This window comes from Diadema setosum, chromosome 4, assembly GCF_964275005.1.
Source record: "Diadema setosum chromosome 4, eeDiaSeto1, whole genome shotgun sequence".
In the NCBI taxonomy this organism is placed as follows: domain Eukaryota; kingdom Metazoa; phylum Echinodermata; class Echinoidea; order Diadematoida; family Diadematidae; genus Diadema; species Diadema setosum.
In genome coordinates, this window is record NC_092688.1 from 46,087,754 (window position 1) to 46,114,973 (window position 27,220).

The following is a 27,220-nucleotide window of genomic DNA, read 5'->3' on the forward strand; positions in this document are numbered from 1 at the left end:
CAAAAGCTCAACATGGATAAGGCTTTGACACTGGCAGTGCATAGAAGTTACTTGTAAGACTTTGAGCAACTACTCTAAATTTACATACAATAATGACATGTTTGCAAACTCGCACTAATTTGGTAACATTTGAAGGAGCTCTGCATTATTGTGCAATTCAGGTAGACATGACGGCATCAACATCATCATTGAAAACACCTTGAGCATCCATGAGCAAAGTCAATTTCAGAATAAACAGCTTTACCACTACTCTCTTCAGTTTCATTTGAGAGAATTCTCTCACATTATCAGTTTTTCAAGTTGTCATGCACATTCTCACTGAGGTACCTAGTCTGTATTCTTTTTGATTCTTGATACTTGATGAGGTATCCCTTTGGTAGCTTACTCAGGAAGCTATACAGTAGATCTACTGCTGGGATGATAGGTGGACAAAGCTATCAGGAGTATCACTAAATGCAGTTGGTGGTGAGCAGGACAGTAAATATGCGATCGTCAAGCTCAAGTAAAAGCGATATTTTCTCTCTCACTCTCTCTCTCTGTATTTTTATGTATACCCCTCTATCCTTTGCAAACTCCAGTCTCGAAGCAAACATGAATGGGATGACATCAGGAGGTGCCAGCCAGGCTGGCAAAAAATGCACAAGCTACAAGCTCCTATCTGACCCAGCCATCAAGAAGGGCCAGCCGCAGAAGCTCTACAGATATGATGGTGTTGTTCCAGGGCCAATGGTAAGATTTATCCCAAACAGTGTGGGATGGGTCTTTCCAGGGAATGATTTTCCAACTCAAATTTGATTAGCAATTTCAGCTGATGAACTATATTTCACATGGTATCCTGTACACTTCTATGGAAGAAAACTGCTACACAAAAGATAGTTTGTGTAGCAGTGGTGTAAAAGTGCATAGCAAATTGCGATGAGATACCAGGAAAATTATTCCCTGCTTTCTAGTGTAATACTGAAGAGTATTACATATGCAGACCTGTGTGTGTGTGCAAAATAAGCATGTAACAAATTTTATTTCATTCAATTTATTTATTTTCATATTTCTCAATAATAAAAAAAAATACATCAAATGTAACAAAATTGAATAATTATATAATATTGGATGGCCTTGAGATTAATACAAGGAAATATTGGACGAGCTATGCACAAATATTGGACGAGTCAAAGACGAGTCCAATATTTTGCTTAGCGAGTCCAATATTTTCTTGTATTAATCGAAAATACGACATCCAATATTATCATTATTATCCTACAGAGGATTTTAGCAATTAGCAAAGAATATTTTCACTTACCCTTTCTGTCTCTGAGTGCTGTATGGTCTCCTACTGACTACTGTACTTGATCCTGACATGGGGTATGGTACCGGTACACTCTTCAATGCAAGTTAATCTACTTCATTCCCTGATAAAACAGTGATTTATGTATCCATGGTAGCCGTCATGTTACTGTCAGGCAGAGATCTAGCTAATTTAGACCAGAATTAGATGTTCTTGTACCCGAGATCTGAGACACAATACACGTCACATCTACCGTAGATCGTGAAAGATTTACTTCAGTAGTACTGTAGTCCTATGGCCTACTGTACTTACACATTATGCATGTAAATGCAAGCGGCGGCCGGCTACATGTATTTGTATATCGCGCGCGAGCTATCTAGCAGTATACTAGCGCTGAGCTGATCAATCGTCGCCTGCACAAAAAATGCAACGTGTTTTCATCAAACCTAAATTTAATTTCCTGGTATGAAAGTGATATTTTGAAAAATTGTATGCAAAACAATTTCAACTAATTGATATATGAAATTTGTTTGTATAAACATAGAATTTTAGAAGAAACGATATTTTAGTTAATTCGTGATTGACCAATCACAGACGTTTTTACTTCATATTTCAGGTCATCTCGTATATATCTCAGCCAATCACGGTGCAGTTTATAAAAACTTTGGGGAATCCCCCTCTTGCCGTCCAATATTTTAAATATTGGTCGCCTCGGCAAAAAATATTGGTCGAGTTCAACAAACTTTTTAAGTGGGTTGGAGGTTATGAGGTGCGTCGACAAAATAACACTTGTATTTGGGCTCTAAAAATCCTCTGTATGGATAATAATACATGATATCCAGCTAGGAGGCATAATATTACAAAATGAAATGGGGCCTATACATATAAATATCCAGCTAGGAGACATACTGTACATAGAATACTGCAAACATACAAAACATAGTGGTCGATCTAAAAAGGTTGGAATATGGGAATGAATGGTAAAGAAATATGAAGGAACCTACTAAAAAGCAAACTTGTGGAGCTTGCACATATTTTTTAGATACGTGGGACTAAAGAGATTCGTCCCAGTATCAGAAGTGCCCGTTGTCAATCACTGAATGGCAGAACAGTTTCTGAATATTACACACACAAAATGCTTTTGGCTTTGCACAATGAATGAACTGAGTTTGACAGACATCAAAACACTATAGGCCCTATGTATGTTACATGTACATGTAGTTTTATATGGCATGCAGCAGAGGCAATACTTTACATGTATGTTTGTTTGTTGTTGTTTTTTTTGCAATTCTTAGCTTTGTTTATAGTTGGTTCTATTTAAATGTGATGATAATCATGGTAATTATAGGTATAGTAATATAAAAGATTACTGCCTGTGCAGAAGGCAAAATAGGGTACCAGTTAATGGGGGTACTGCAGTCAAATGGGTAGGATTTAAATAAACATTTGATGTGAGTGTAATGGAATGTTTCACCTCTTGCAATGGAATGCCTAATCTCCTCTTACATATAATGCAATATGCAGAGATTACTGTACCATCCAGTGGCGAATCCAGAGGGGGGCGCACCAGGCACGTGCCCCCTTTTTATTTTTTTGTTAAAACAAAAGAAATAAAAAGAAAAAAATAGTGGGGGGTGCTCTTGTGTCTCCCTTTAATTTTGTAAAGGTGCCTCCCCTTTACAGAAATCCTGGATCCGCCCCTGCCATCATTTACTGTTTGGCATCTACTACAATATACAATGTATGTGTATTCATGTTGTAATCATTAAACAAAGGATAACAAAAGCTGTACCAGTATTGTAATAGAATTATTTGATTGATTGTACACGTATGTTTGTTTTTGTAGGGAGCACAGCTTTCCGTCAAGATGGTCAAGGATCCGCGGTCAAGACTGACCAGACTATGGAAACACACAGAGGTGGCAGACTTGCCCATTCCCAAATTTAAGGTTTGTCTTCCTAAATCTTCTCTGCATATATTGCAGGACTGATTTCCCAAACTGTTTCATGTACATTTGTCAGCAGAGCCTAAATGTTTTGTTTACGTCGAAACTCCTCCCAGAGTGTTTCAGTGTTTGTTTGTTTGAATGTTCGTTTTGTTTTGTTTTTCCTTTGAATTCTCCTTAGTGCATTGTTGAAGCCCAGGGATATTCCTTGGGAGAAAACAGATACTGGAAAACTATTCAATGTGGTTGAAATTCCAGTCCCAAGAAGTTATTTTGTGTGTGAGCATTGCTTGTTCATATGTTAGTGACTATACTGTTTCATTTGGTCTTGAATTGAAGGTTAGTGTTGTAATACTTGTGTGATTGCCAAAAGCTCTGCTCATCCCTCATAAAGCAGGTGTCCAGTATGATATTCAGAAAGGAAAAATGTAAATGAAGGGTTTAATCATAATGATAGTTCTGTCTTCTCTTGTTTAGGAAAATTACTTGTCAAATAGGTATGGTAATGGTACCTTTTTGTCCCTTTAATTTTGATGATTTCAAAATAAGAGAGTGATGTTTTTGTCTAGTATTCCACAGTCATAATGCTTGCAGCACATGCAGCCAAACATCTCATTTTCTTAATAACACTTTTGCACCTTTTCAACCCCCACACAGTTCGACAAATACTACGTCGGGGAGCTGCCACCTAAGCAGATAACCTTCACCAACCTGAACGACAACGTGCGGGAGTCCTTCCTGCGCAACATGTGTGAAAAGTACGGCAAGGTGGAAGACAGCATCATACACCGCCACCCAAAGACGGGAAAACACCTGGGACTTGCCACCGTCGTCTACACCAGCACGAGGGCGGCAAAGCAGGCTGCCCTGGACATGAACCGCACATCAGTAATGGGAAAGATCATCATTGTCCAGATCGATGCCGGAGGTATGTTTAGATCACATGAGGGCTGCCACTTTTAGAATGTTGTGAGAAACATCAAAATATGAGTGAGGATGTAGTACATTTAGGGCCATATACATTACCAGTGACATTATAACAAATTTCTGGTGTTGCAAAAAATTGAGGATATTATTGATATAGACATGAAAACATTGATTTAGTTGTTGGAATTTAGTAGCAGAGAATCATGTAACTTTTTATTCTCTAAATATTTGATGCTTTGCATCCTAATCTGAATCTTGAGGTGAGTACTATGCCACTTATACTTTTACAAGTTTTCATGGTTTACGAACATGCACAGGGCCCTGAATGTACCACATCCTTACTCATATTCCGATGTTTCTTACAACATTCTAAGTGGAAGCCCTCTTGCATAGTTGTGTCATGGAAAAAAAATCAAATGCTAATGCTGCTGTCAAGTCAATAGATATTACAATGATTAGCAGCAGCCAAAACAAATGAATGGCTTGCATAGGAAAAATCCTGAATAAACCTCAAACAGACCTATATTGATAACAATAATCATAGCATTTATTATGGAAAATTATGTTACCAGATAGTGGGAGCGTTAAGGAAGCCTGTGCAACTTTTTAAAACAAATTTGATTGTGCAACATCATGGATATCTAACATTTCTGCAGTGTAACTTGCAGTTTTGAACTAAAAAAAAAGCATAGATCATACAAGTGTATGCTTAGATGAGACTACATTTAGAATGATCGGTTGCATTCTCAGTTCTACTGTTGATCAGAGTAGGTGACTTCTTTTTTTTTTTTTTAACCATTCCTGCAGCTCCATTTCCTGTATTGTAACATCATGGAAATTACCTATTTCATGCACCAGAGCTTCAATCAAGCATGTCCTTAGCAAATCTGATGTTTTTTGCTTCATCCAAAAAGAAGGCGATATTGTTTTTATATATAAAATATGAATATTTGGAATTTGTTTCAATAAAATGAAAGAAAACACTGGTCCTGAGGACCAATATCAGGTTCACCTTTAGCCTCTTTTGATGGGATTGGTAGATATCAGCCTTTTTTTTAGTGAGACACCGATTCTATGAAATGGTTTACAATAATTTTCTCTCTTTTCTGTCTACTGCCTGTGTTCATGCTAGGGGCTGAATGCCAGCGCATCTATGACTGTCTGGTCAACAACAAGGCAAATACACCCAGCAGTATTGGTTCCACGCCACGAGATCCACGCAATGGAACTCCAACGCCTGCTCCGGACACACCCCGCATTCATCATGACCCAAGGCGACTGTCGACCGAACGGACAAGCTCGACCATTGGAGACAGCACACCTGCATCCATCTCTTCATCACGGTCTGGTTATGGGCAGCCCGAAGCCCAGAGCTCTTTTCCCGCCTTTGCTGAACACCCCATGACAACGTTTCAAGGAACTGACCCTTCTGCGAATCAGTATCAAATCCCTGAACACAGTAATCCTGACATGCTGTCAAGTAGTGTGAATTCGATGCATATGCAAGGGTATGAACACCTCGGTAATGTGTACGGAGGGCAGGCACCTGGATACCCCGTGCAGAGTGTTGAAAGTGTAGAGACCCCTCAGGTTAACGTGACAGAGGCATACTCGACAGAGGTGTACGCGCAATCCCAGACACCAATTTCTGATGGGTTCGCTGTACCCCACACTCCCAATGTTCCCCAAACGCCCATTGCGCCTGAACCGCAGGCTGTGTTTGGACACCAACAGCCAAATATTGCTGGACCACAGGACTTTGTGAATGCAGCTGACATGCCTACAGGAGCTGGCTACCAGAATAGCCAACCCTATGACGGCCAGGGATTCATGCCTCAGGACCATGCATTCCACGGTCAAGTGGAGAACGTTAACATGTACCCCACGCACGATCAAAGTTTCACGCCGTCGGCAGGTGAGCCGCAAATATTTTCAAAGGCAGACCATCAGCAGCATCAAGGTCACAGCTCCAAGAAGCAGGGCTACGACAGCCGGGGCGAAGTGTATCATTCTCAGGCAGAGGACCGCCAAGCATTTGCAGGTCGCTCCTCCCAGTCGTATTCTGGGAAAGGCCAGAGACATTTCAACCAGTCTGGTTCAAAGAAAAATGACGACGACAGGGGCAGGTCGAGACATGATTACCATGACGATAGAAACAGGAAGTGGGATAGGAAAGATAGGCAGGACTACCGAGCGAGTAAGGGACATTCAAGGAGTAGATACAGGAGCCAAGACTACAGTGATGATGACAGCCAGGATGGAAGTGGCCATCGTCATAAAGACTCACACCGATATGCGCATGGCTCCGACCACTACAGGTCAAAAGATTTCGGCCGTGGCCCCAAACGCTCTGACGACTCTTACCAACGCAGGCACCGCCGTGGGTATGATGATGATAATGATGAGCGAAAGGATAGTCGCGGTCATGGTTATTCATCAAAATCAAAAGACTGGGATAAGAGATCTCACTCAAGGTCACATAGAGATTACCACAGAGACAAGTCAAAGTCGAGAGACCGTGAGCAGGAGGACACGGATTATCACTTTGACAAGTGGCAATGTCCTACTGAAGGGCCTTTCTCAGCGAAAGTCAAGGAGGAATCAACAGAGTTTGAAAAGTGGCGGTGTCCTGGTGGGGACCAACCACTAAATTCTGAACCATCGGTGGAACCAGTGAAACGTGAACTGTGGCCTAGCTCCACTGCCGAAGAGCATCGTCCAGAATCGCCCGAGGACCCATTGCCATATGAGCAATGGCAGTGTCCGCCCGGTGAGGAACCACCCCCAGGAACCATGCCCTTGGTGCTGCCCGGCCAGCCGTTCCCACCAGGCACCCAGGAGGACAGGGGCAAGGAAGACCTTCCGTCTGCAGAGTCTGCAGAGGAAACGGACGAGTGTGGTCAGAGTCTTGATACCAGAATTGAAAAGCTCCTCAAAAGCTCTCAGGGTCCCATGGCTGGGTTTGCTGGGTTTGGACTCGAGGATTCTGGCAATGCAGGCAAAAATAACAGTACTACGGACAAAACATTGCTGCCTCCTGGCACGGAAGAGGCTGCATTCGCTAAGAGCGAGATACCGGTGGGAACGGTTACTCCTGCACCTCAGCCTGTTTATACCAATGCAGAGGCGTCCTGGAGTGGGTTCAGACCCGAGCACCACGACAGGTTAGACCAGAGGGATCATCAGTGGTCCTCCCCACATGTGTCCCACACTCCGCACATAGACTCTATCGCCCATCCCCGTGTGGACATGCTCACGGCGGGTCCAGTCAATAGTGAACCTTACCCTCCCCTGCCTAGACATGCAGCGACTCCTCCGAGTCTGCAGACGGGATCCTCCACGCCTTCCCTGGAGCAGAAAACGCCGCAGGGTGTGGAACTGTTGATCAGTAAACAACTGGCAAATCTGCGGAGTTATGATCAACAAATCGCCAGCCGAGGAACGTCACCAGTCTCAGACCTGAGAGACCGAAGTCAGACATCCACACCAGGGGTTGATGAACATCACGGCATGCATCGGGTAAGACACTCGGTTCTTTTGGAATTCAAGTTACTAGTGAAATGTGTACAGTTTAACTTGCATTAGTCACTTTCTTGAAATAAGCTTGATAAAAATGTGGACTTCAACAAAATTTTGCAATGCAAAAGTGGAATGTTTATTGGGCACTCAATGGGAGCTCTTACTGAACTTCAAAGAAGAAGACAGTGATCTATAAAACGATGCATTGTTGTATTGAAGTTAAAGTGATAGACAGTTTGGCTGTATGTATTATTTAGCTGTGGATTCATTCCCTTATCAAATGTGAGACTTGATAAAATAAACAAAGTGACTTATGCAAATGTTGACTTCAGGCCTTGCTTTGGAGGAGCATGTTGTGTAATGCTGTAAGTTCGGGTGATGAAGGGAATGACAACCCTGTTCTCATGATGGACATCGGATTGGTCGTCAGCGAAAACAGAGAAAAAGTGAACAATAGGAGGTTGCTCTTAACACTGTTTCCAAAAATAGCTTCCATCTCCCTCCCCCCCCCCCCTTCTCTCTCCTTCACTCTCTTGGGGGAAGTGCAGACTCATACATAACCTTAGCTGACCCCAGAGGTTGATGACAGACAGGTTCGCAGAGATATGCTAGATATTTTGGACATTCAAAATAAGAAAATCGGCTCCAGCATGTCTTTGCAAATCCCTTTGAATAACTAATGAATACATCACATGCCAGATATTTTGCAAAGTTTTTATTTTCGCGAATTTTGCGAGTCACGTGCTATTCGCAAAATTAAAGATGCACGAAAATACTGACTGATCCCGATATTCATGAATGTGACGCACACGTTTACATTTCTTCGTTCAGACCAGTACTCCACGATTGCAAATTTAACCACTCGCAAAATTGCTGGGAACTACAGATTCACAAAAATTCAGACTCACTAAATATGTGGCGTATACAGTACTAAGAATGTCTAATGCTCAGTAGAGAACTAGAGTATTCTAGTGTTAACAACGGATGTGAACACGTTTTCAAATTTAAAGAATTTGGTGGGCATTCATTGGGCATTCGCTGTAGTGTGACGGGCCTTTAGGTTTTACTCTACATTAAAATAGCTGTCTAAAATAGCTGTTCAGAGTAGTTTGCAGATTGTGTTTTTCCTGCCCTGTTCAGTCTCATTTTTTTTTTCTTCTCTGCTTTGTTACCTAGTTGCAACAACTCCATTTACCTTTCTCCAAGTATTATAGAGCTTGAATTTATCAGAAACCTACTTGCTGAGATATCAGTACAATTCACTATATTTATTCCTCTTGCAAGCTTTCATGCACCCCGCTGATCAAGGAGGGGGAACTGGTGAAGTAATGAACAAGAAGGGATAGGATTGTACTTCACCTGTACCCATAAAGTGATATCAGAAAGAGGAAAAAGGAAAATTGTTCTTCCTCTTCTGTGTTGCCCTTTGTCCTTGTTTTGTGAAGAAGCTTGACTTTAACTCTTTCAAGCATTATATTTCTCAACTTGAGTGTAATGTTTGTTAGGTTAGGGGACATAAGTAAAGTTGACCTTAAAGGTCCTGTCTACCTTTGGGAGCAGTGATTTAAAAGATTTTCAAGATATCACATTTGATGCATATATGTAGGTCTGTTGTATCGCAAAACATCCTACCATATAACATTTTTGCAATGAAGCCTAAAATATAAGGAGATATCAGTATTTTTCTCAATAAACCATAACTGTAGACAATGTAGTCTGGAAATATTTGTATTATAACTACTGTTCACATCCCTAACTCACATTTTAGAACTATTTTAAAGAACTAATGCTGGGTTTTTGTTTCATCCGCAAAAGGTAATTTATGCCTTTAATTTCACCCATGATTGAACTCTCTTCGTTCTGCAGAGCCATCCGCCCTTCGCAACTCCAATGGATGTAGTGACAGGGGATGATGACGACGATGACGACAAGATGAGCCTGTCATCATTGAGTAGCGGTGAGGACACCAAGATCGTAGTGAACGCACCCATCCCAGAGAAAAAGCCCACTGCACCCATGAACAATATGTCGTACCCCATGCACTCCGGGTCGTGGAACTCTACCATGAACCAGAGTAGCACCAGTGTGGTCAATGCGTGGGCAGCACAGATGATGCCGCAGACATCCTCAGCGAGTACCTCTAGTGCCCATCTTCAGGAATCCCCATCTCGGTTTGCCCCCAACGCTATGTTCCCACCGGGATCACCCTTCTCGCTACCTGGCATGCCCCCGATGGGATCGCCCATGCCTCCTGCCGCCATGGAGGCCTTCTTTGCCAGCGTGCGGCCGCCTTCCTCCACTGCCAACCAGAACGAGGCGATGCCCTCCATACCGCAGATGATGCACATGATGCTGAGTATGGGCATAACACCGCCGTCCCCGCCCGAAGGCATGCCTGACTTCCTGGCCCGGGAGATGCCCAGCTTCCCACCGGAGTGGGGCAGCACCAACGCCCCTGCCATGTACCCAGGCACGCCTCCAGGTCTCCACAACACGTCTGTGCCATCGTGGCCATCCATGCCGTACATCCCACCCTTCCAGGAGTCTCTTTACCCCGTCCAGGAGAGACCCAAGCGTGACCCGGAGAAGGAGCTGGTCAACGAGGTGCTAAAGACCGTCATCCAAGAGCTGAAGCAGATCATGAAGAAAGACCTGAACAGGAAGATGGTGGAGTCATCGGCCTTCAAGTCCCTGGAAAACTGGTGGGACACCTGCCAACTCAAGGCCAAAGCAAAGGTCAGTATTAGAAATGGATTAAAATGGCTGTGCCAAGCTAAATTATTGTGATGTATATCTAATTCTTTAGTATCATACCCTAGATGTTGTAACAATTTCACTTCTGTTTTACTATCATCTGGAGTAAGTGACAGAGAAAGAAACTTGTCTGCCAACAAATGAATCATTCTTTTTATTTATGATTTTCTTAATCAACCCCAGGAATTACATTAGATAGAATAACGTGACATAATTATGCTATTGTATGTAATAGGTAAATTGCTGTCCCTCTTGTTACAGCTTTGAGCTGTCATTGAGTCCGACAGAGCACTTGCTTAGGATAGACCTGAATTGGGAGCAGAGGTTCTTTTTGTAAATGAGAAAGGTGAAAATTGGTTACCCTTGTGTTGTTGGTAAGATGCTAATGTGGCTCTTTGAAAAGAATGATATTCCCTGAGAATGGTAGAAAACCCTTTCCCCATCCCCCATTTTCCCCACACATGCCCCTTTATTGTTGTCAAGATTTGGCTATCAGCATAGATTTGCCATTAAAGAACACATAACAGTTCACTCATCGATTGACATTTTGTGTGACAAATTTTTCCATCACCTGTAGGAGATGATGCAACCTAAGGAGGAGGAGAAGGTACACAAGAAGCCCCCTCCAGCTATCCCGAGCCTGCTGGATACGTCATGGTCCAAGGACTTCGGAATGGAGGGCCTGGGACTCCGGGCCAACATGCCTCGCATGCCTTCCTTCAAGGTACAGTGTGCCCTCTCTTGGGGGGCTGGGTGGGGGACTGGAGAGGGGGGTTGGGGTTGAAGCTAGGATGTACTCTGATGAAAAAGAGGTTGCAGCTTGTTACCTTCTCAAATTCTCTACCTCCATTGTTTAAGTATTGTCATTGTCTCTGCAGATGTTCATCTTTACGTTAGTATACTGTACTGAAGACGATAGTGTTTGGCCAGAACTCTATTGCTGTCAATGTTCATTTGTAGTAACGCTTTACTTATGAGCGGATAAATGTGACTTAGAGCATGTGCACAATGCCATTTCTCAGATATGCTACAATAGTCTGGTTGGGAGTTTGCAATTACATTGTTTATGTGTGTAATAGGGTTGATAGAAATATTGCTTTCTAAAGTGAGCATCCATATTGTGTTCCTTATTGGATCTTCATATCCTGTAGAAGAAATAAGAATTTGGATGACAAACAAATCATCCCTGCTTTGAAGCTGCTAGGCTTATTGGGTCTATTTGGGTATGCACTGACTCTAAACTGGTATATAGTCAAGTTTTGCAGCCTAAGTAAGCTGTGTCTATATCAAGATGGGCTACTCAATAGATCTATGTTTCAATGTGGCCAAAGAGTACCACTGAAAATTGCTGAGTTTGAGAAAGCAGTTTGTTCCTCCAGTCTCTCCACTCATCAAGTGCTGTTTGTTTGGGGAATATATAGGTGAAGAGGAAACCTCCGTCCCCGCCTCCACAAGATGAGATAGAAGACGAAGATGATGATGTTGAGACGGAGGATGGCAAGCCATCGAGGAAGAGACCAGTCACTCCACCACTGATCGACGATGATGAGGAGGATGATGAAGATGAAATCATGTCGGGTAAGATGGACTTTGCTTTAGCAGTCTGCTGAAAAAAAAAAAAAAAAAAAATTAGAGAGAAATAGGAAGGACAATTTGTGAAAATAATCTGAATTCAGTAAATATATTGAGAGACTGTTGTATTGTGAGCCACTGTATTATAATCAGATGGCTTACAGAATACACCATGAAAGATAGCTTCAAATGTTCAGGTTTACACCGATGTAAAGATTTACAAGATTGCTACCAAGACACCATGAGAATTATGATTTACTTTTGCCATCATAGGAAAGGAAATTGTACCTGCCTTAAAGATCCTGAAGTAAAAAAAAAAATGGCTTAGAGACTGATATCTGCAGACTTTGGAATTTCTGTCAAAATGTCTTGCTTAAACGACATATAGCAATCACTCCAAGTACCTAATATTGTTTCTCCTGTACTGTTTCTAGTATATGCTCAATGTCTCTGTACCCAATTTTCTTTGAGGTTTGTTGTATCCATCTTGATTTCAAACTAAGCAGACACAGAGAGAGACGAGACAACGAGTCACACGTCAGAGATTGTGATCGACCGGGCGGAGCAGGCGAGGAGAGCAAGGGACCTCATCTACTCATCCAGCAGTGAGGAGGAGGAGGAGGAGGAGGAAGAAGAAGAGGAGGAGGAGGAAGAGGAGGATGAAGCTGAAAAGGGGGAGATGGAGGAAGAGGAGGAGGAGGAAGAAGGAGATGAGGAGGAAGAGGAAGAGGAGGAGGATGCAGAGGAGGTGGAGGATGTTGACGAGGACACCGCGGAAGATGTGGAGAAGGAAGCGGCGGAGGCTGAACCTCTCACGAAAGAAGAGCTGGCAGTTGAAACCAAAGATGAGAAGGAAGGACTAGAACCTAGTGTTTCCAAGGCACCCAGCAAACCAGAAAAAGAAGGTAATTTTTGGGGATGACATCTACCATAACTGCCATTTTAAAACCAGAGGTCTGTTGCATAAAACTTTTTACCTGAGAAAAACTCATGTTGATTTTGAACTGAATTTTTCCTGTGCAAAGTCAATGGTGGTATCATACTCGCCTGAGTTTTCAGATCTTACCAGAGTTTTTCTCAGGTTAAACGTTATATGCAAACAGGTGCCCAGAATAGTTATTTTATTATAATGCATACATGTTAAGTTGCGATATATAGCAAAATGATAGCCAATCAACTGTGCCTTTGAATGTCTCTGAAGTAGATAGATGGTGCTATACAAATGCTGTGGATCATCATCATCATCATCAACTGTTAAAATATATCTGGCTGGTAAATGACAATGAGAAGTTGGTTGTTACTTGAGAGCACTTCTTTAATAGACCCATTACCAGCAACACGATCCCTCTTTTAAACCTCATGTTTTTGATAAAGCCAATGTGTTTAAATGGATAAAAACATCCTGTACTAAACGTTCACAAGTATTCAAAGCATTTTCATTTTGATACTGACCCGAAGACAAGGATAACACTAAAGAATAAAAACCAGTGACACAGGTCATTACAAAATGATTTATGAGACAAATACTTCAGATAAAAGACACAGTGACATGAATATGTGCTGTAACAAGTGTAGAATGCATTGAATAATAATATGACATAGGTGTGATAGGCAGATACAGATTAAAGGATATAAAGAGGATGTATAATGACAAGATTGATTTATCAAAAATTATGTTAAAGAAAGAGGACATATAATGATTCATGCCATGATTTCTCCCCCTACCTGCCTGGCTGCCTGGCTGGCTTCAGACAAGGAAAGTGGGTCGGAGAGCTCGGAGGATGAATCGGATGAAGACTGGAGCAGCTCATCCAGCTCCGAGACGGAGTCCTCCAGCTCAGACTCGGAGACGGAGGAGTCAGATGAGGAAACGGAGGACACCGAAGGGTGAGGCCAAATAGTGTGGTAGACTCGCATCGTCTACCCCTAGCAGGGCATTATGTATTTAACTTTTTAAAAAAACATTTTCAGCTTCTTCTTGATGAAAACACCATGACAGATTGGTTCCTTTAATCTTGGCAGGAAGCATCTCTTGGTGGAAAGGACCTCAATTTGCCACCCATTTAAACAAATGGACCTGAGGCCCCGTGGGATTAGCCCGGGATCTGTCAAGAGCAAGCGCTGGAAGGAAGCGCTGGATCCACTTGATATCTCGTTCTGTTATGGATTTTTTGACAGCATGAATTGAGTGTAGAGAAACAGATCTTGAAGGGAGAAAATATTTCTCATGGGTCTGCAGAATGTTCAACAAATAGAATTGTCATTAAGGTACATACATAGTCTTCCTACAGTGGGAATTCCAAATTCACTTCATATCACTGAATCGATAACTAAATTGCAGTGTATGAATTATATGCCAAACATCACAAGGTAAGGAAAAGCTTAATGAAATTGCATTTTCCCGGGAACGAAATCAATATGCAAGTAAAAACAAATGACATTCTTTGTGAAGTAGAGTACTGCCTGATCCATCTCCTGCATCTCTTTATTTTAGGACAACAGATTTGAATTTCTCAAATGACAGACTGGTTTGATAAAAAGGTTTGTAATTCTGTGTTTTGTTTTCCTTTTGTCGGTGTCTGCTCAGGAAACCGTCGCCAGCTGTTTTACCCGAGTCAAAGAAGGCAGAGGAAAAAACTGCCACGGAAGCAAAGGGGAGAACAGACTTCAGGGACACCAACGGCGACCGCCTGGGAGCCTTTGAGATCCTGGTGGAGATGGCCACCAAGGAGAAGAACAAGATGGAAGAGTCCTCGGACGCTGACCGGTCGCTGGACGACCTGGAGATGACGGACATCCAGGCCGCCCAGTCGCTCACTGCCCTGCGCCAGCTCAGCAGTGACGCGGCCGAGGTGGGCGAGATGACTGCCTTCAAGGGCGATGTCCGCGAGGACACGTCGGAGAAGACACTGTCGGGGTCGGAGGGCGAGGCGGACATCGTCGACGTGGGAGACTACAAGAATATGCAGGTGAGCTCACAGGTTTGAGTAAAAGGCAATCAGAGTGGAATTCTTGATGGATTTGTGATGCTTGGGAGTGGATGTTGAAGTGCTATTACTCCTGTGCCAATTTTCAGTAGAATCTTTTACCAAATGGAGGAATATTTCTCGATAGTGTATATTGTGGCAATGCTCAACTGGACTCAAGGACTATTTGAGTCCAGTCTGTAAAAATCTTCTTCTCTAAAACCAGAAGTGATAGAGCTAAGTTAATACTATGAGTTAGTACATTGATGACTGTAGTTTCAAGTTTGTTCATGGCAGGATCAGGGGTGCCCCCCTTGGGACCCAGGGGAGGGGTTCTAATGGGGCCTAAATTTTACATTTTCATCTTCTTCTTGAGAACCCCATGACCCATTTTCACCAAACTTGGCAGGTAGCATCCCTAGGGGGTTAGGAACTCAATTTGTTAAAATGGGCACCATGCCCCACCTAGGGGGCCCCCAGGGGGGCAAAACCCCCCAAAAGTAAGGAATCTTTAAAAATGTTCTTCTCTAGAACCAGAAGTGATGGAGCTAAGTTAAAGTTAGTACATTGATGACTGTAGTTTCAAGTTTGTTCATGGCAGAATCAGGGGTGCCCCCCTTGGGACCCAGGGGAGGGGGGTGAGGAGGGGTCCTAATGGGGCCTAAATTGTACATTTGTATCTTCTTCTTTAGAACCCATGACCCATTTTCACCAAACTTGGCAGGTAGCATCCCTAAGGGGTTAGGATCTCAATTTGTTAAAATGGGCACCATGCCCCACCCAGGGGGCCCCCAGGGGGGCCCAAACCCCCAAAATGAAGGAATCTTTAAAAATCTTCTCTAGAATCAGAAGTTATAGAGCTAAGATAATACTATGAGTGAGTACATTAATGACTGTAGTTTTGAGTTTGTTCATAGGAGATCCAGGGATGCCCCTCTTGGGGGCAGGGGTGGGGGGGGGGGGGGTGGTTGGGAAGGTCCAAATGGGGGCCTGAATTGTACATTTTCATCTTCTTCCTGAAAACCTCATGATGGATTTTCGTCAAACTTGGCAGGTAGCATCCCTAGGGGGTCAGGATCTAAATTTATCAAAATGGGCACCATGCCCCACCCAGAGGGCCCCAGGGGGCCCCAATCCCCAATAATTAAGGAATCTTAAAAAATTGGGGCCCTTATTGTACATTTTCATCTTCTACTTGAGAATGCCTGGTCAAATTTTGGTAGAGCTGTGAATGATTTAGATTAGTGACTGTGTTGAAGGTGAACTTGCGATACTCAGGTGAGCGCTAGACCCGCGGGTCTCTTGTTGTCGATATCTCAAGAACCGTGTGGTGGTTTTACATCAAACTTGGTATGAGGGTATATCCTGGGGGGATAATACTTTGTTTGGATTTTAGGGTCACAGGGTCAAAGGTCAAAGGTCAAAGGTCACAGCTCCATATCTCGAAAGTAACTCAAGGTATCATCATGAAACTTACATATTTATGCATGTTCTACCGAACAGTGATTCTCTTTGGAACTGTGAGGTCAAAGGTCAAAGGCCAGGTTTAGATCATACTATTTTACCATTTGATACTGAAATTATACTTTTTCTCAGTACCTTGAAAATTACTCAATGCATAAACTTATAAAAGGGTCAAAAGTCAAGTAAAAATCATCAGTTCCCCAAATACCTGCACTCAGACGTTTTAATCATTTATCCAATTGAACCTAGTTCTAGGAAAGTGAACATTCAGCACATTTGTGGCAAACCTGTCATTTTAATATTTTGCCAATTGTGTGAAACTGTCATCACACATTGTCAAGACATTGTACTGTAGACCTATTAGGAGAACCGTGCATTATGGCGGAGGCATACCAGTCGCCGTAGCGACATTTCTAGTTTTAATAGGAATATTAGACCAGACTTTTACGAGTGTGGTTTCTGGTCTTAAAACACAGTCATTTATTTGTGTTTGTCAGATATTTAGCTTGATGCAAATTTCTCAAGAAAGTAGCTCTGATCACAGTATTTATATGATATTTGTGTCTGGCTTATCAAAGCTGCAATGATTACCGCTTCCTGACTGTTTCATCTTTAAAAACAGAAAGCAGTTGTAGTCCTGGAGCCACTGGCCATTCTAGACCACACCTACTGCCAGAAGGTGGCGAAGACTCCCCTCGTTCCAGACACCTCGGAGGCTTCTAGTGAACTCAGGCAGGAGGTCGCCAACGCTAGCGTCCTGTCGGAGAAGACGACCAACATCATCGCCGCGGACATCGCCAAGGCGAAGGAGAAGGAGAAGGAGGAGAAAGAGAAGGAGAAAGAACGAGTCAAGGAGGAGAAGCAGCGGCAGAAGGAGGAGAAGAAGAAGAAGGCCCGGAAGCGGAAGAATGAGTTGGCGCAGATCCTGGAGGAGAAGGTGGCAGTGCCGGAGCCCAAGGCCCCCGAGTTCGTGCCCCGCATCTACTACGAGGAGTGGAAGCTGCTCTACGAGTTCCTGCGGACAGGAATTGACCACGAGGATGCCTTCTTCATCAGAAAGAGTTACGAGGCCCTCCTTGAGGCAGGCAAGATCCACTGGCTAAGCTACACCCACTGGGTGCCCCATGGACATATCCTTTTCAAGGCACAGATTTCATATTACGAGAGCGCACGAAACTGGATTTCTGTAAATGCCATTTTTGTTCAGTTGCTCTCACTGTTATCCTTCTAGTAAGACATTTTATCCATGTTTCCACTCTTCATCTGGGGTGATGAATTGCATACTAGGGCAATTAGCCCTGGAGAAGGGTCTGGGGTAATTGTCCAGGGGGTAATTGCCCTAGACCCAAAATAATTTAGTACCTGATATGATTTCAACCTCTGTTCATTTATACCCCTTGTCACCCACTAATCATGTGAGGCTCATCTTATTAGGAAAATACAACATTTTCAGCTAAAATGCATACGAATGAAATTTATCTTTAGGCATACATACATTCACAATGAAGTGCAAAGTGATATAAAAACATTGGCATAATCATATCCTGACAGCAAAAAAAAAAAAAAAGGTCACTGAATATTAAGATAAATGGAAAAATTTATACTTTAAAAAAATAAAAAATTGTGTAATGGAAAGAGTGTGGGCAGTTACTTCAAAAGCAGAAATTTCACATGAGTAATTTTTTTTGCTTTCCTGGGTCAGATGAATTTCTCTTTTATTAATTCCCTGGAATCAAAACACGATATAGTCTTACATATGAAAACAAAAGCAGTATTTGTGGGCTGTTATTTTGGTGCTAGTTTCATGTCACGCAAATTTCCAGAAATTTCCACTTTTACGGTAGCATGGGCGTATGTGCATTCAACATTTGTTTGAATGTGTGTTATGTGCACACGAGTGTGAGTGCATTTGTTTTTCAGGGGTCCTCTTTTATGGTTGTACGTTTGTTTATGTGAGTTTCGGTTTGTATGTGTGTGTGTGTGTGTGTGTGTGTGTGTGTATGTATAGGAGTGTGTTTTGGACATTGATTGTGAGTACACTGCTGTGTAACATCACGTCATACATCTTCCTTGACTCGTATTCCCCTCACTGACGGCCCACGCCGACCCACCGCAGCCCAAGAGGCGGAAGACCGACGAGGAGACGAGGGTTCACGTGACGGGCACGGCTAGGACGGAGGGCTACTACAAGATCTCCAGCAAGGAGAAGGTCAAGTACCTGACCAAGGCTCGGACCTACGTCCAGGAGAGCGTGACAGACAGCAGCGCCCTCGATGTAAGTCACTGAATGTTGGAGACTGCCACTTCTGGATGATTTCATATTTTCCATGCAAATTTGTGGATATCAAGTATATGTTATGATTGAAATAGATTTTGTTGCTACATGAATGTTTATGAAAATGTTTCAATGGGCCAGCGTAGTAGTCTATTCAAATATCGTCGGATAGGAATGATAAAGGCGTTAAGTTGCCACTAAAGCCATAGCGTTTGAGGCACCTTAACGCCCCTCTCGTTCTCGCCTGATGATGTATGGAAGTTTTTCATGCAAACGCCTAGTAGCAAGCTATTCCATGCAACCGTGGATACTCGATTTCAATGCTTGTAATAGATTTTGTATGTGTTAGTTGTTGCTAGGTAGGGCAAGCTTTCTGGTTGCTGAGGAACATCCCTCACAAGTTATGTGTAGAATCTGAATACATTTGCAAACCTTTATTCCATGGAAACTGAAGAAGAAAGTCTTCGCAAAGTGTTATTTGTGTTTGGTAATTTGTCTATTTTTCCTATGTTTTATGTCATTGGTGGCACTTCCTAGACGAATCGTAACATAAATCTGTCGGCTCCTTTGACTCCCCAGGAATCTGTCTCCAAGAAGCGGCTGGATACGTCCAGGGACGTCCGGTCCGACCAGCGCCGATTCATCGCCGCCCTACAGCAGCAAGAGGGACCAGTCTCAGACCTCCTCAAATTCAACCAACTGAAAGTGAGTCTCTCACCAACACCCTGACCAGTGGCGGATCCAAGCGGGGCCACAGGAGACACATGCCCCCTCTTTTTTTTTTTTGAGAATCACGCTTTGAACATACACATTAATATAGCTAAATATAAAGAAATTGTCCTCTGCCTCCCCTCTACTTTAACATTTGCCATTTGCAATCCCTCTACTATCAAGTCCTTGATCAATCTGCCACTGCTGAACATTTTACACACCAATTTGATTTTTTTTTGTTTGTTGGTTGGTTGTTTGTTTGTTTGTTTTTTCAAATATCCCCCTCCCCCATAGAAAGGTTCAGATTTTGGCACCAATTCAAATACAGCAAATACAGATTGTTTTTATAGTATTGCATGGATAAGCACAATATTGTGCTTGGTTTCAGCCCAGAATTTCCAGTCAAAGACTGATTGTGAATTAAAAGAATGTACAAAGTGGATTGATCCAGCCAAGATTATCATGCTTCGTCAAATTACATGTATGATACTCAGTCGCAATGATGCTTTCATTGTAATTCATATGCAGGGTATGTCTACAGATCACCTACTCTGTGTTGTCTCTTGCTATACTTCTAATTTGTATCAAAGAAACTGAAATTTGATTAAAAGTTTGAAAAAAAAGACAAGTTAAGATACTTAGCATGGACAAATATCTATGAAATATCGTTACAAACATACATCAAGTGCTACAACTTCCTAACAGACCGCTTCTGCACAGAAGCAAAGACTAACAGTTACACCCATTGCAAACTAATGCATGGGATTAAACGTTCAAACGAACTAAATACAAAGAACACGCCCGTTCATCTCCCAACGCTTGAATGTTTCCCTCCTTTGCAGTTCCGCAAGAAAGATCTGAAATTCTGCAAGAGTTCCATCCACGGCTGGGGCCTGTACGCCATGGAGCCGATCGCCGCCGACGAGATGGTCATCGAGTACGTGGGCGAGTCCATTCGGCAGAGCATCGCCGACCTGCGCGAGAAGAACTACGAGCGCATGGGGATCGGCAGCAGCTACCTGTTCCGAATCGACGCAGAGGCCATCATTGATGCAACCAAGTCAGGGAACCTGGCCAGATTTATCAACCACAGCTGCAATGTGAGTACTAGGGATTTTCAGTTTCAGTTGTTTTATTTCTCCACTAGTGCAAATGAAATCATTATGACAAATTCAACAATTTTCACATCATAATATAAACAGGAGTACTCAAAAGAAATACATATAATTATGCACATAATATGCATGTATATACATTTCTTCGTATCTCAAGGTATACAGGCGGAGAAAAGTGTCATCAATAAAGCAATTCGCTTGACAGGGATAATAGCCTCTGGGCAATATGGTTTCTTACAGTTCTCCCTTATTTTTATACCCCCGCCAAACGAAGTTTGAAGGGGGTATATAGGAATCAGCGGACGGTCGGTCGGGCGGGCGGGCGGTCGGTCGGTCGGGCGGGCGGTCGGTCCGTTGCAAATCTTGCGTCGCGAACTACTTCCTCAGTTTTCAACCGATTCCCATAAAACTTGGCACAGATGTGTGCCTTGGGCTGTAGATGTGCAAGACATATTTTTTGACAGTACCCAAAAGTACGTTGCCATGGTAACGGCATATTATGGGCAAAAATGGGTACAAATCTCCTCCCACAGTTTTTGATCAATTTTTATGAAATTAGGTGCAGATGTTCATCTGAATATGTTAATGTGCAAGACACATATTTCCGCAGTGGCAAAAAGTGCGTTGCCATAGTAACGGCATGTTATTGGTAAAATATAGGGCAAAATGCTTCATGGCAAAACTGCTTCATCAGTGTTCTTCCAATTCTCATGGAATTCATATTGAATGTATGTCTTAGGATATAGGTGAGCATGACACATTTCTTGACAGTGACAAAAAGTATGTTGCCATGGTAACAGCTCACATATTATGAGCCAAAATGATGGAAAATTTTGTGTTGCAAACTACTTCCTCAGTTTTTGCCCAATTTCCATGAAACTTGGTACAGATGTGTGCCTTTGGTTGTAGATGTGCAAGACACATTTTTTGCCAGTACCCGAAAGTACGTTGCCATGGTAATGGCATATTAATGGCAGAAGATCAAGGAAAGATCTTGCGGATTTAACTACTTCCTCAGTTTTTTGACCAAAGCTTATGAAATGTTGTTTTGACCAAAGCTTATGAAATGTTGTTTGGCAGGGGTATAACCAGTCGCTGTAGCGACATTTCTAGTTATAAACAGATGGAATAAAACACATGTATACGCACAGATCATTTGGCCGAGGAGGACAACACAAGGGGACTGTAGCAAGACAGAAACAAATTTGATGGACAAAGAAGGGGATACCCGGATAGGGAAAAGTTGAGAGAAGTTGAGACAAGAATACGCTGTGTTGACCCAACAGTGAAGGTTAAGCAGAATATGGCATGCCAGTGAGAAGGATTGAAGATTATCTCCCAAAGTATTACTTCGAGGAGTTGTATTTTACAATTTAGGTTTTATCTAGTGTGTGCTCATTTGTCAATGTAGGATGGCTGTACTCTGATATTTTTCTGAGATGAAATCTTACTGTGCAAGAGTTCTAGGGTAAAGGTAGCTTCACCCTTTCTTTGCTAGGGACTTTGGACGGTGTTTACAGTATTATGGGGTTTCTGTGATACTCTTTATTCAAAGCACACAAAGAGTTAAGAGTGACAGCTGTGTCTCACTGACACACAGTGCAAATTCGTCCTCATTTATCTCTAACACTCTGCCTGGATTCATTCTGCAGCCCAACTGCTATGCCAAGATCATCTCGGTGGAGGCGCAGAAGAAGATTGTGATCTACTCGAAGCAGGCCATCAACATCGGCGACGAGATCACGTACGACTACAAGTTCCCCATCGAGGAGGAGAAGATCCCGTGTCTGTGTGGCGCCTCCCAGTGCCGCGGGACGCTCAACTGAGGATGGACGTCGGCTCGGCGAGTCGGAGAAAGAATGCCGTACCTCTGGGTCCAAGTCTAACTTGTGCTTGTGGAAATGTTGTCTAAATGCAATACGGATGGATGGCTCATCTTGGTCGCCATCCGAGAGCATCGATGTGAAAGCATCCACGAGGAAGGAGGGAGTGGGAGATGTTCTGAAATGTTGAAACATTCAATGCCCTCACAGTATTTCTACTAGCGTATAATGTTTCATTGTGATAAAGTGCCAAGAGTGCTGCTATGATACTTTCCTCTTTTTCTTCTTCTTCTTCTCCTCTGCTTCTTCTCATCCTCCTTTCCTTTCTGTTCTCTTCTTGCCTTTTTCCTATTTGTCTTTTCTTCTTTCTCTTTTGTTTGTTTATTTTTCTTCTTTCTCTTCTTTTCCTTTTTTTTTTATGGGGAGGGAAATTGGTGTGGAACAAAACATGTTTTCGTGTGTGCATGAATGTTACATGAAGTTGTGTAGGTTTTGATACATTGGTCAGTCACTGTTGTCAGTTTGCAGAGGTCTGCTGCATAGGGAAATTTTGAAGTAAGGTTACACTTTTTTGAAATTCTCCCATGTTCTTTTGTTGTTTTCTAAGGATATGTTCATTTTTTCTTGCTTTGCTCATGTTGGACAAGAAGTCTGTCCTGTACTCATCTTCCATATTTCTAAATAACGCCGGTCAGTCCGCTGTCCAGTCCACAGTCCAGTTCCTCTTCCAGATTTGGCAATACATCACTGTAGTTTGCTCTAGACATAGCTTGAGCCAGTCTCTCATAGACCCTTAGACGTGGGCGTAGCTCTATAGTTCTGGGAAGTTTAGAGTTTTGGCTATGGTGGCGATTATTTTTTTTCTTAGCTTTTAGCTACGTGTGAACTTCACCTGTTTTTGCCCCTTCAACAACTATCTTTTTTCAGATTCTCTTGAATACAATTTGATGAAAAAAAAAAAATGACTGATGTAAAGAAGCAAGCTAACCAACAAAGGGCATTCAATGCATTCCTAATCTCAAATGTTTAGCAATTGAAATTACCATGGCAACAACCACTTACAGAGCAATTGTTGCAAGTAGTGCTTGACATTATTGCAAGCTATGTTTTCCGTGAATCTTTGAACTGTAAATGGTGTATGTGCTAATACCAATCATTTTTGAAAATCAAATGGGGGGAAAAAATGATGGTGTTGTGTAATGGCTTGGGAGTGTTAGTCCCTTATGTTGTAGTGTTTTGTATGAACTCACTGCAGCGAGGTGAAAAAGGTCTTCAGTACCCCTCAATGATGATCTGTGCGCAAGGTTTATCGAAGACCAAAAGCTCCCAAATCTTGCATAGTCAGAAAACATGATTCCGATGCTCAGTTAATTTTTGTTCCTAAAAATCAAGACATATTTTGTCACAGCGGTCTGCAACTTCCACCTGTCTTAGCAAAAGTCAAAGAGAGAGTGATGCATTCATTATGACTTCCATGAATGAAATGTGCATCATTGGGGTGTGTTTGTGAGTCCCTGTATTTCTAGAACAATTTTGAAACTCTAACAGCGGCATAAACATTTCAAGAATTGGTATTGTGTCTGTATGTGTGTGTGTGTTTAGCTTTGAGATAATTACTGAAAAGCTAACTTGAGGATGCTGTACTATGCCAATAGCATTGAAAGTTTAAATGATGGAGTTTTTCTGCATGGGAATATGTTTGTGAAACCAAAAAACAAACAAACCATGCACATTTCTCCACCTGCTTTCAGTTATCTAAAAGCAGCAACAGCAAATTGGTCATTTGTATGAAGTTGTGGCTGTACTGAGCTAATCTCAGTCCTGTTTAAAGTGAAAGTAGGTGTGATAACACAGAGAGGAGAAATCGTCTTTGGGGATTTGCAAACTTTGCAAAATGCAATGGATAAAAATGCAACCTCCCCGTATCCAAACTACTGCCATATTTCAAGGGATATAAACCAAGGAATCCTAGTGCTAGGTTTGAGGCACTTCATTCCAATTGTTTTGTTTTGTTTTTTGGTGATGGTTGTGGTAGATTCACAAGATGAGAAGTTTATTGTTTTGTCGTGAAAAGGAGAAGGGGGCGAACTCTTTCAGAAGCGTGTGGAAATGAACACCCTTCTGTTTGTCGAAAGGTCAGTTAGTGGCTGGTTGATTCTACCCGTCGCCGACTGTACCCGTTGCTATTTATTCTCTCTTCAGAGTTGTTGAACAACAGTTTTTCAGAAGTTTGTTATGTTCTCGTTCGCTTTGGTGTTGAGATGCCTGTGATCTTGTAGGATTGATTTAACGGTAGCAGATGATCAGTTGAGTACTGTTATCAGCACAGAGAAAGAGAGAGAGAGCATTTTGTAGTCGATACAGTCAATAGTTAATTCTGTTGTCGTTTTCAATCTTGAAATCTTTTCACCCTTCGTGCAGGTCAGAGATCGTTTGATATATTATGGCGCTTGTTTAGAATGTTTTGAGTATAGATATGGTTGAAACAAAAAGCAAACTGTCTCTATTGCCATCACAACCAATTACAGGAGCATAGCAGTGGGATAGCACTTGCGAAGTAAAATTGTAGTACCTCTTGCTGTGCAACATAGACAGAATCCCAGTTTACGTATGTCATTTGCTTTGCAATCTAGGTTTAGTTCTGTATTTCACACCTTGCTTCAGGCATTTTGTGCATGTGCAGTGTTTACATTGTATGTTGTGTGTCTGTGTGTGGCCATTATGCATTCAATGATGTAGTAGCGTACACTGTGGTGGCCTGTTCTTTTCTATTTCATTTAGTGTGTAAAAAACAATAGGAAATACTGGTGATTTCAAGTGTTTTGGACTTGTATACAAATAATTGTCAGAAACTCATTGGTGCTCAGTTACAGCAGTTGTGGGTTGTTGATTTGGCTGTGAGACTTCTTTGACGAAAATGCCAGAGCTCACAACACACATCAGCTGTGGATTTAGCATGTCGTTTGTGCTTGTTTTACCTCATTTTTTTGCAGAAAAATGAGAATGAGCTGATGAATATTGTGCAAATGTAACATCCATGATCCACTGTTGATGTAGAGGTAACATACTGGCTAATGTTGACCAGTCAATATACTTGCCAAGGGTTAACCAGACAGTGATATCGAAGGGGAGATATCTCGCTATCATGCAGTCAACACTACCAGCTTATTCAGAATTTTTTTTTCTCCCAGTTTACAGAATGTGGATCCCGAAAACAAGCATTTGTTGTTTCAGTTGCTTATTTTGTCATCTGTCACATTATGCCTGCACAACATGGGTCATTATTCAGCAGGTAAGCTAGTGGGGATTATCAAAATAGTGTGGAGACTGTATCCGTATGCGCACAAATCCCACTAGCACCTCCAGTTTCAGCGCAAACGTTTATATCTGTGTGACCTTATCCGCTGTATGGACTGCGGGGTGGGGGTGGGGGTCGTTTATGAAGTATCTAGCGTTCCTCGAGTTAGCTAAACTTTCTCAATGTAAAGACACGTGTGCCTTTTCACACAAATGTCGTGAGCAGCATCTTGATGGTGTGGGTAAGTGTGTAAAAAAAAAAGAAAAAAAGAAGAAATTGCTGCAAACAATTGGAAGATATGGAAATATTCTAAATATGTCCTTGAAGGCAGGACTGTAATATACAAATATTGTGGATATTTGAAGGAATATTGGGGGGAAAAAAATCAAGAAAAGCACAAAATGTTATTGTTTGTCCAGTTTCGGTGAATCTATTTTGTAAATAGCGTTTCTACACTGTAAAGATAGTACATCTCTCTTGTTTTTGTCAACATGAGAAGTTGACAATCTGTTGATACTTCTGTATAGGTGTTTGACTATGACCGTGATGTAAATATGACAAAAAAGGTATAGCTTGTTTCTTTTTTATTATCAGAATATGTTGTGTACAGAATGTACAATAATACATTGCCAAAAACAAGATCTTAGTCTTCCCTTGTATTTTATGTATTATATTTCATTTGAAAGAGATCATGCAAGGAAGAAAGAAAGAGAAAGAGAGAGAGAGATGAAGGTCAAAATCCCGGGTAACGTATGTATTTGGGGAAATATTTCTTGGCTCATTATAGCGGCATTCAAAGAATTTGTAAACTGCGCTTGTGAAACACATTCAGTCACAGTTTTGAGATGTAATTGCTACCAAAGAAAGAAATTGTACTCATTGCATCTAACTGCCACCAGAAGACACCGAGACCCTTTGACCCCCAAGAAAATTGGGGGGGGGGGGGGGGGGAGAGTCACCACGATTGTGTATGTTCCTTACCCTTGAGTTATGACTTGCCTCTGCTATGCAAGGACATTTTTTTTTCAAATTTTCTTCTTAGTTTCACATCACTGCAATACTCAACAACGACAACGACAACAACCAAATGCATGTAAATGCGATCTATTCATCTCAATGCATTTAACAAATATGAATGCCCCAGTTGACGGGCCAACAAATTTAGCTTGCTAGTGGGTGTTTGTTCTGCAGTCTGCACTGAAAAAACATTTTCACACACAAACAGACACACATGCACACACATACATCTTCGTCACACTTATCATCTACCATACACTGAAACAACAATAACAACAAAAATGCTTCATGTAAAACATGCTGAATATAATATCATCCTTCATTAGCCCCAATAGAATAAGGGTAAACTTTATTTAGGAAAACAAGAATATCATTTGAATATCTGCCTAAGCAGCAATGCCATGCAATATACACAATGCATAGCAAAAACATGTCCCATTTTGTATTTATGTACTTACAGCTTACACTTTAAAAAACAAGAAAGGCAGGTACAATAAACTGTAAAAGTGGAAATTTTCCCATAGATAATTTTCTGCTCAGCAGTGTAAGGTG

The 27,220-nt window shown here is 42.0% G+C and overlaps 1 protein-coding gene across 1 annotated transcript; it reads left to right on the forward strand.

Annotated features, from left to right (window-relative positions):
- The first annotated feature begins 591 nt into the window (after positions 1–591).
- LOC140228047 (uncharacterized) lies at positions 592–22,663 on the forward strand. The gene is made up of 15 exons (XM_072308447.1): positions 592–729; positions 3,129–3,230; positions 3,885–4,155; positions 5,287–7,673; positions 9,540–10,409; positions 11,005–11,151; positions 11,849–12,005; positions 12,506–12,904; positions 13,751–13,886; positions 14,587–14,968; positions 17,052–17,557; positions 18,518–18,704; positions 19,284–19,409; positions 20,258–20,515; positions 22,183–22,663. The coding sequence occupies exons 1-15, from the start codon at positions 592–594 to the stop codon at positions 22,354–22,356; spliced, it is 6,240 nt and encodes a 2,079-aa protein (XP_072164548.1). The 3' UTR covers positions 22,357–22,663.
- Positions 22,664–27,220: the final 4,557 nt, after the last annotated feature.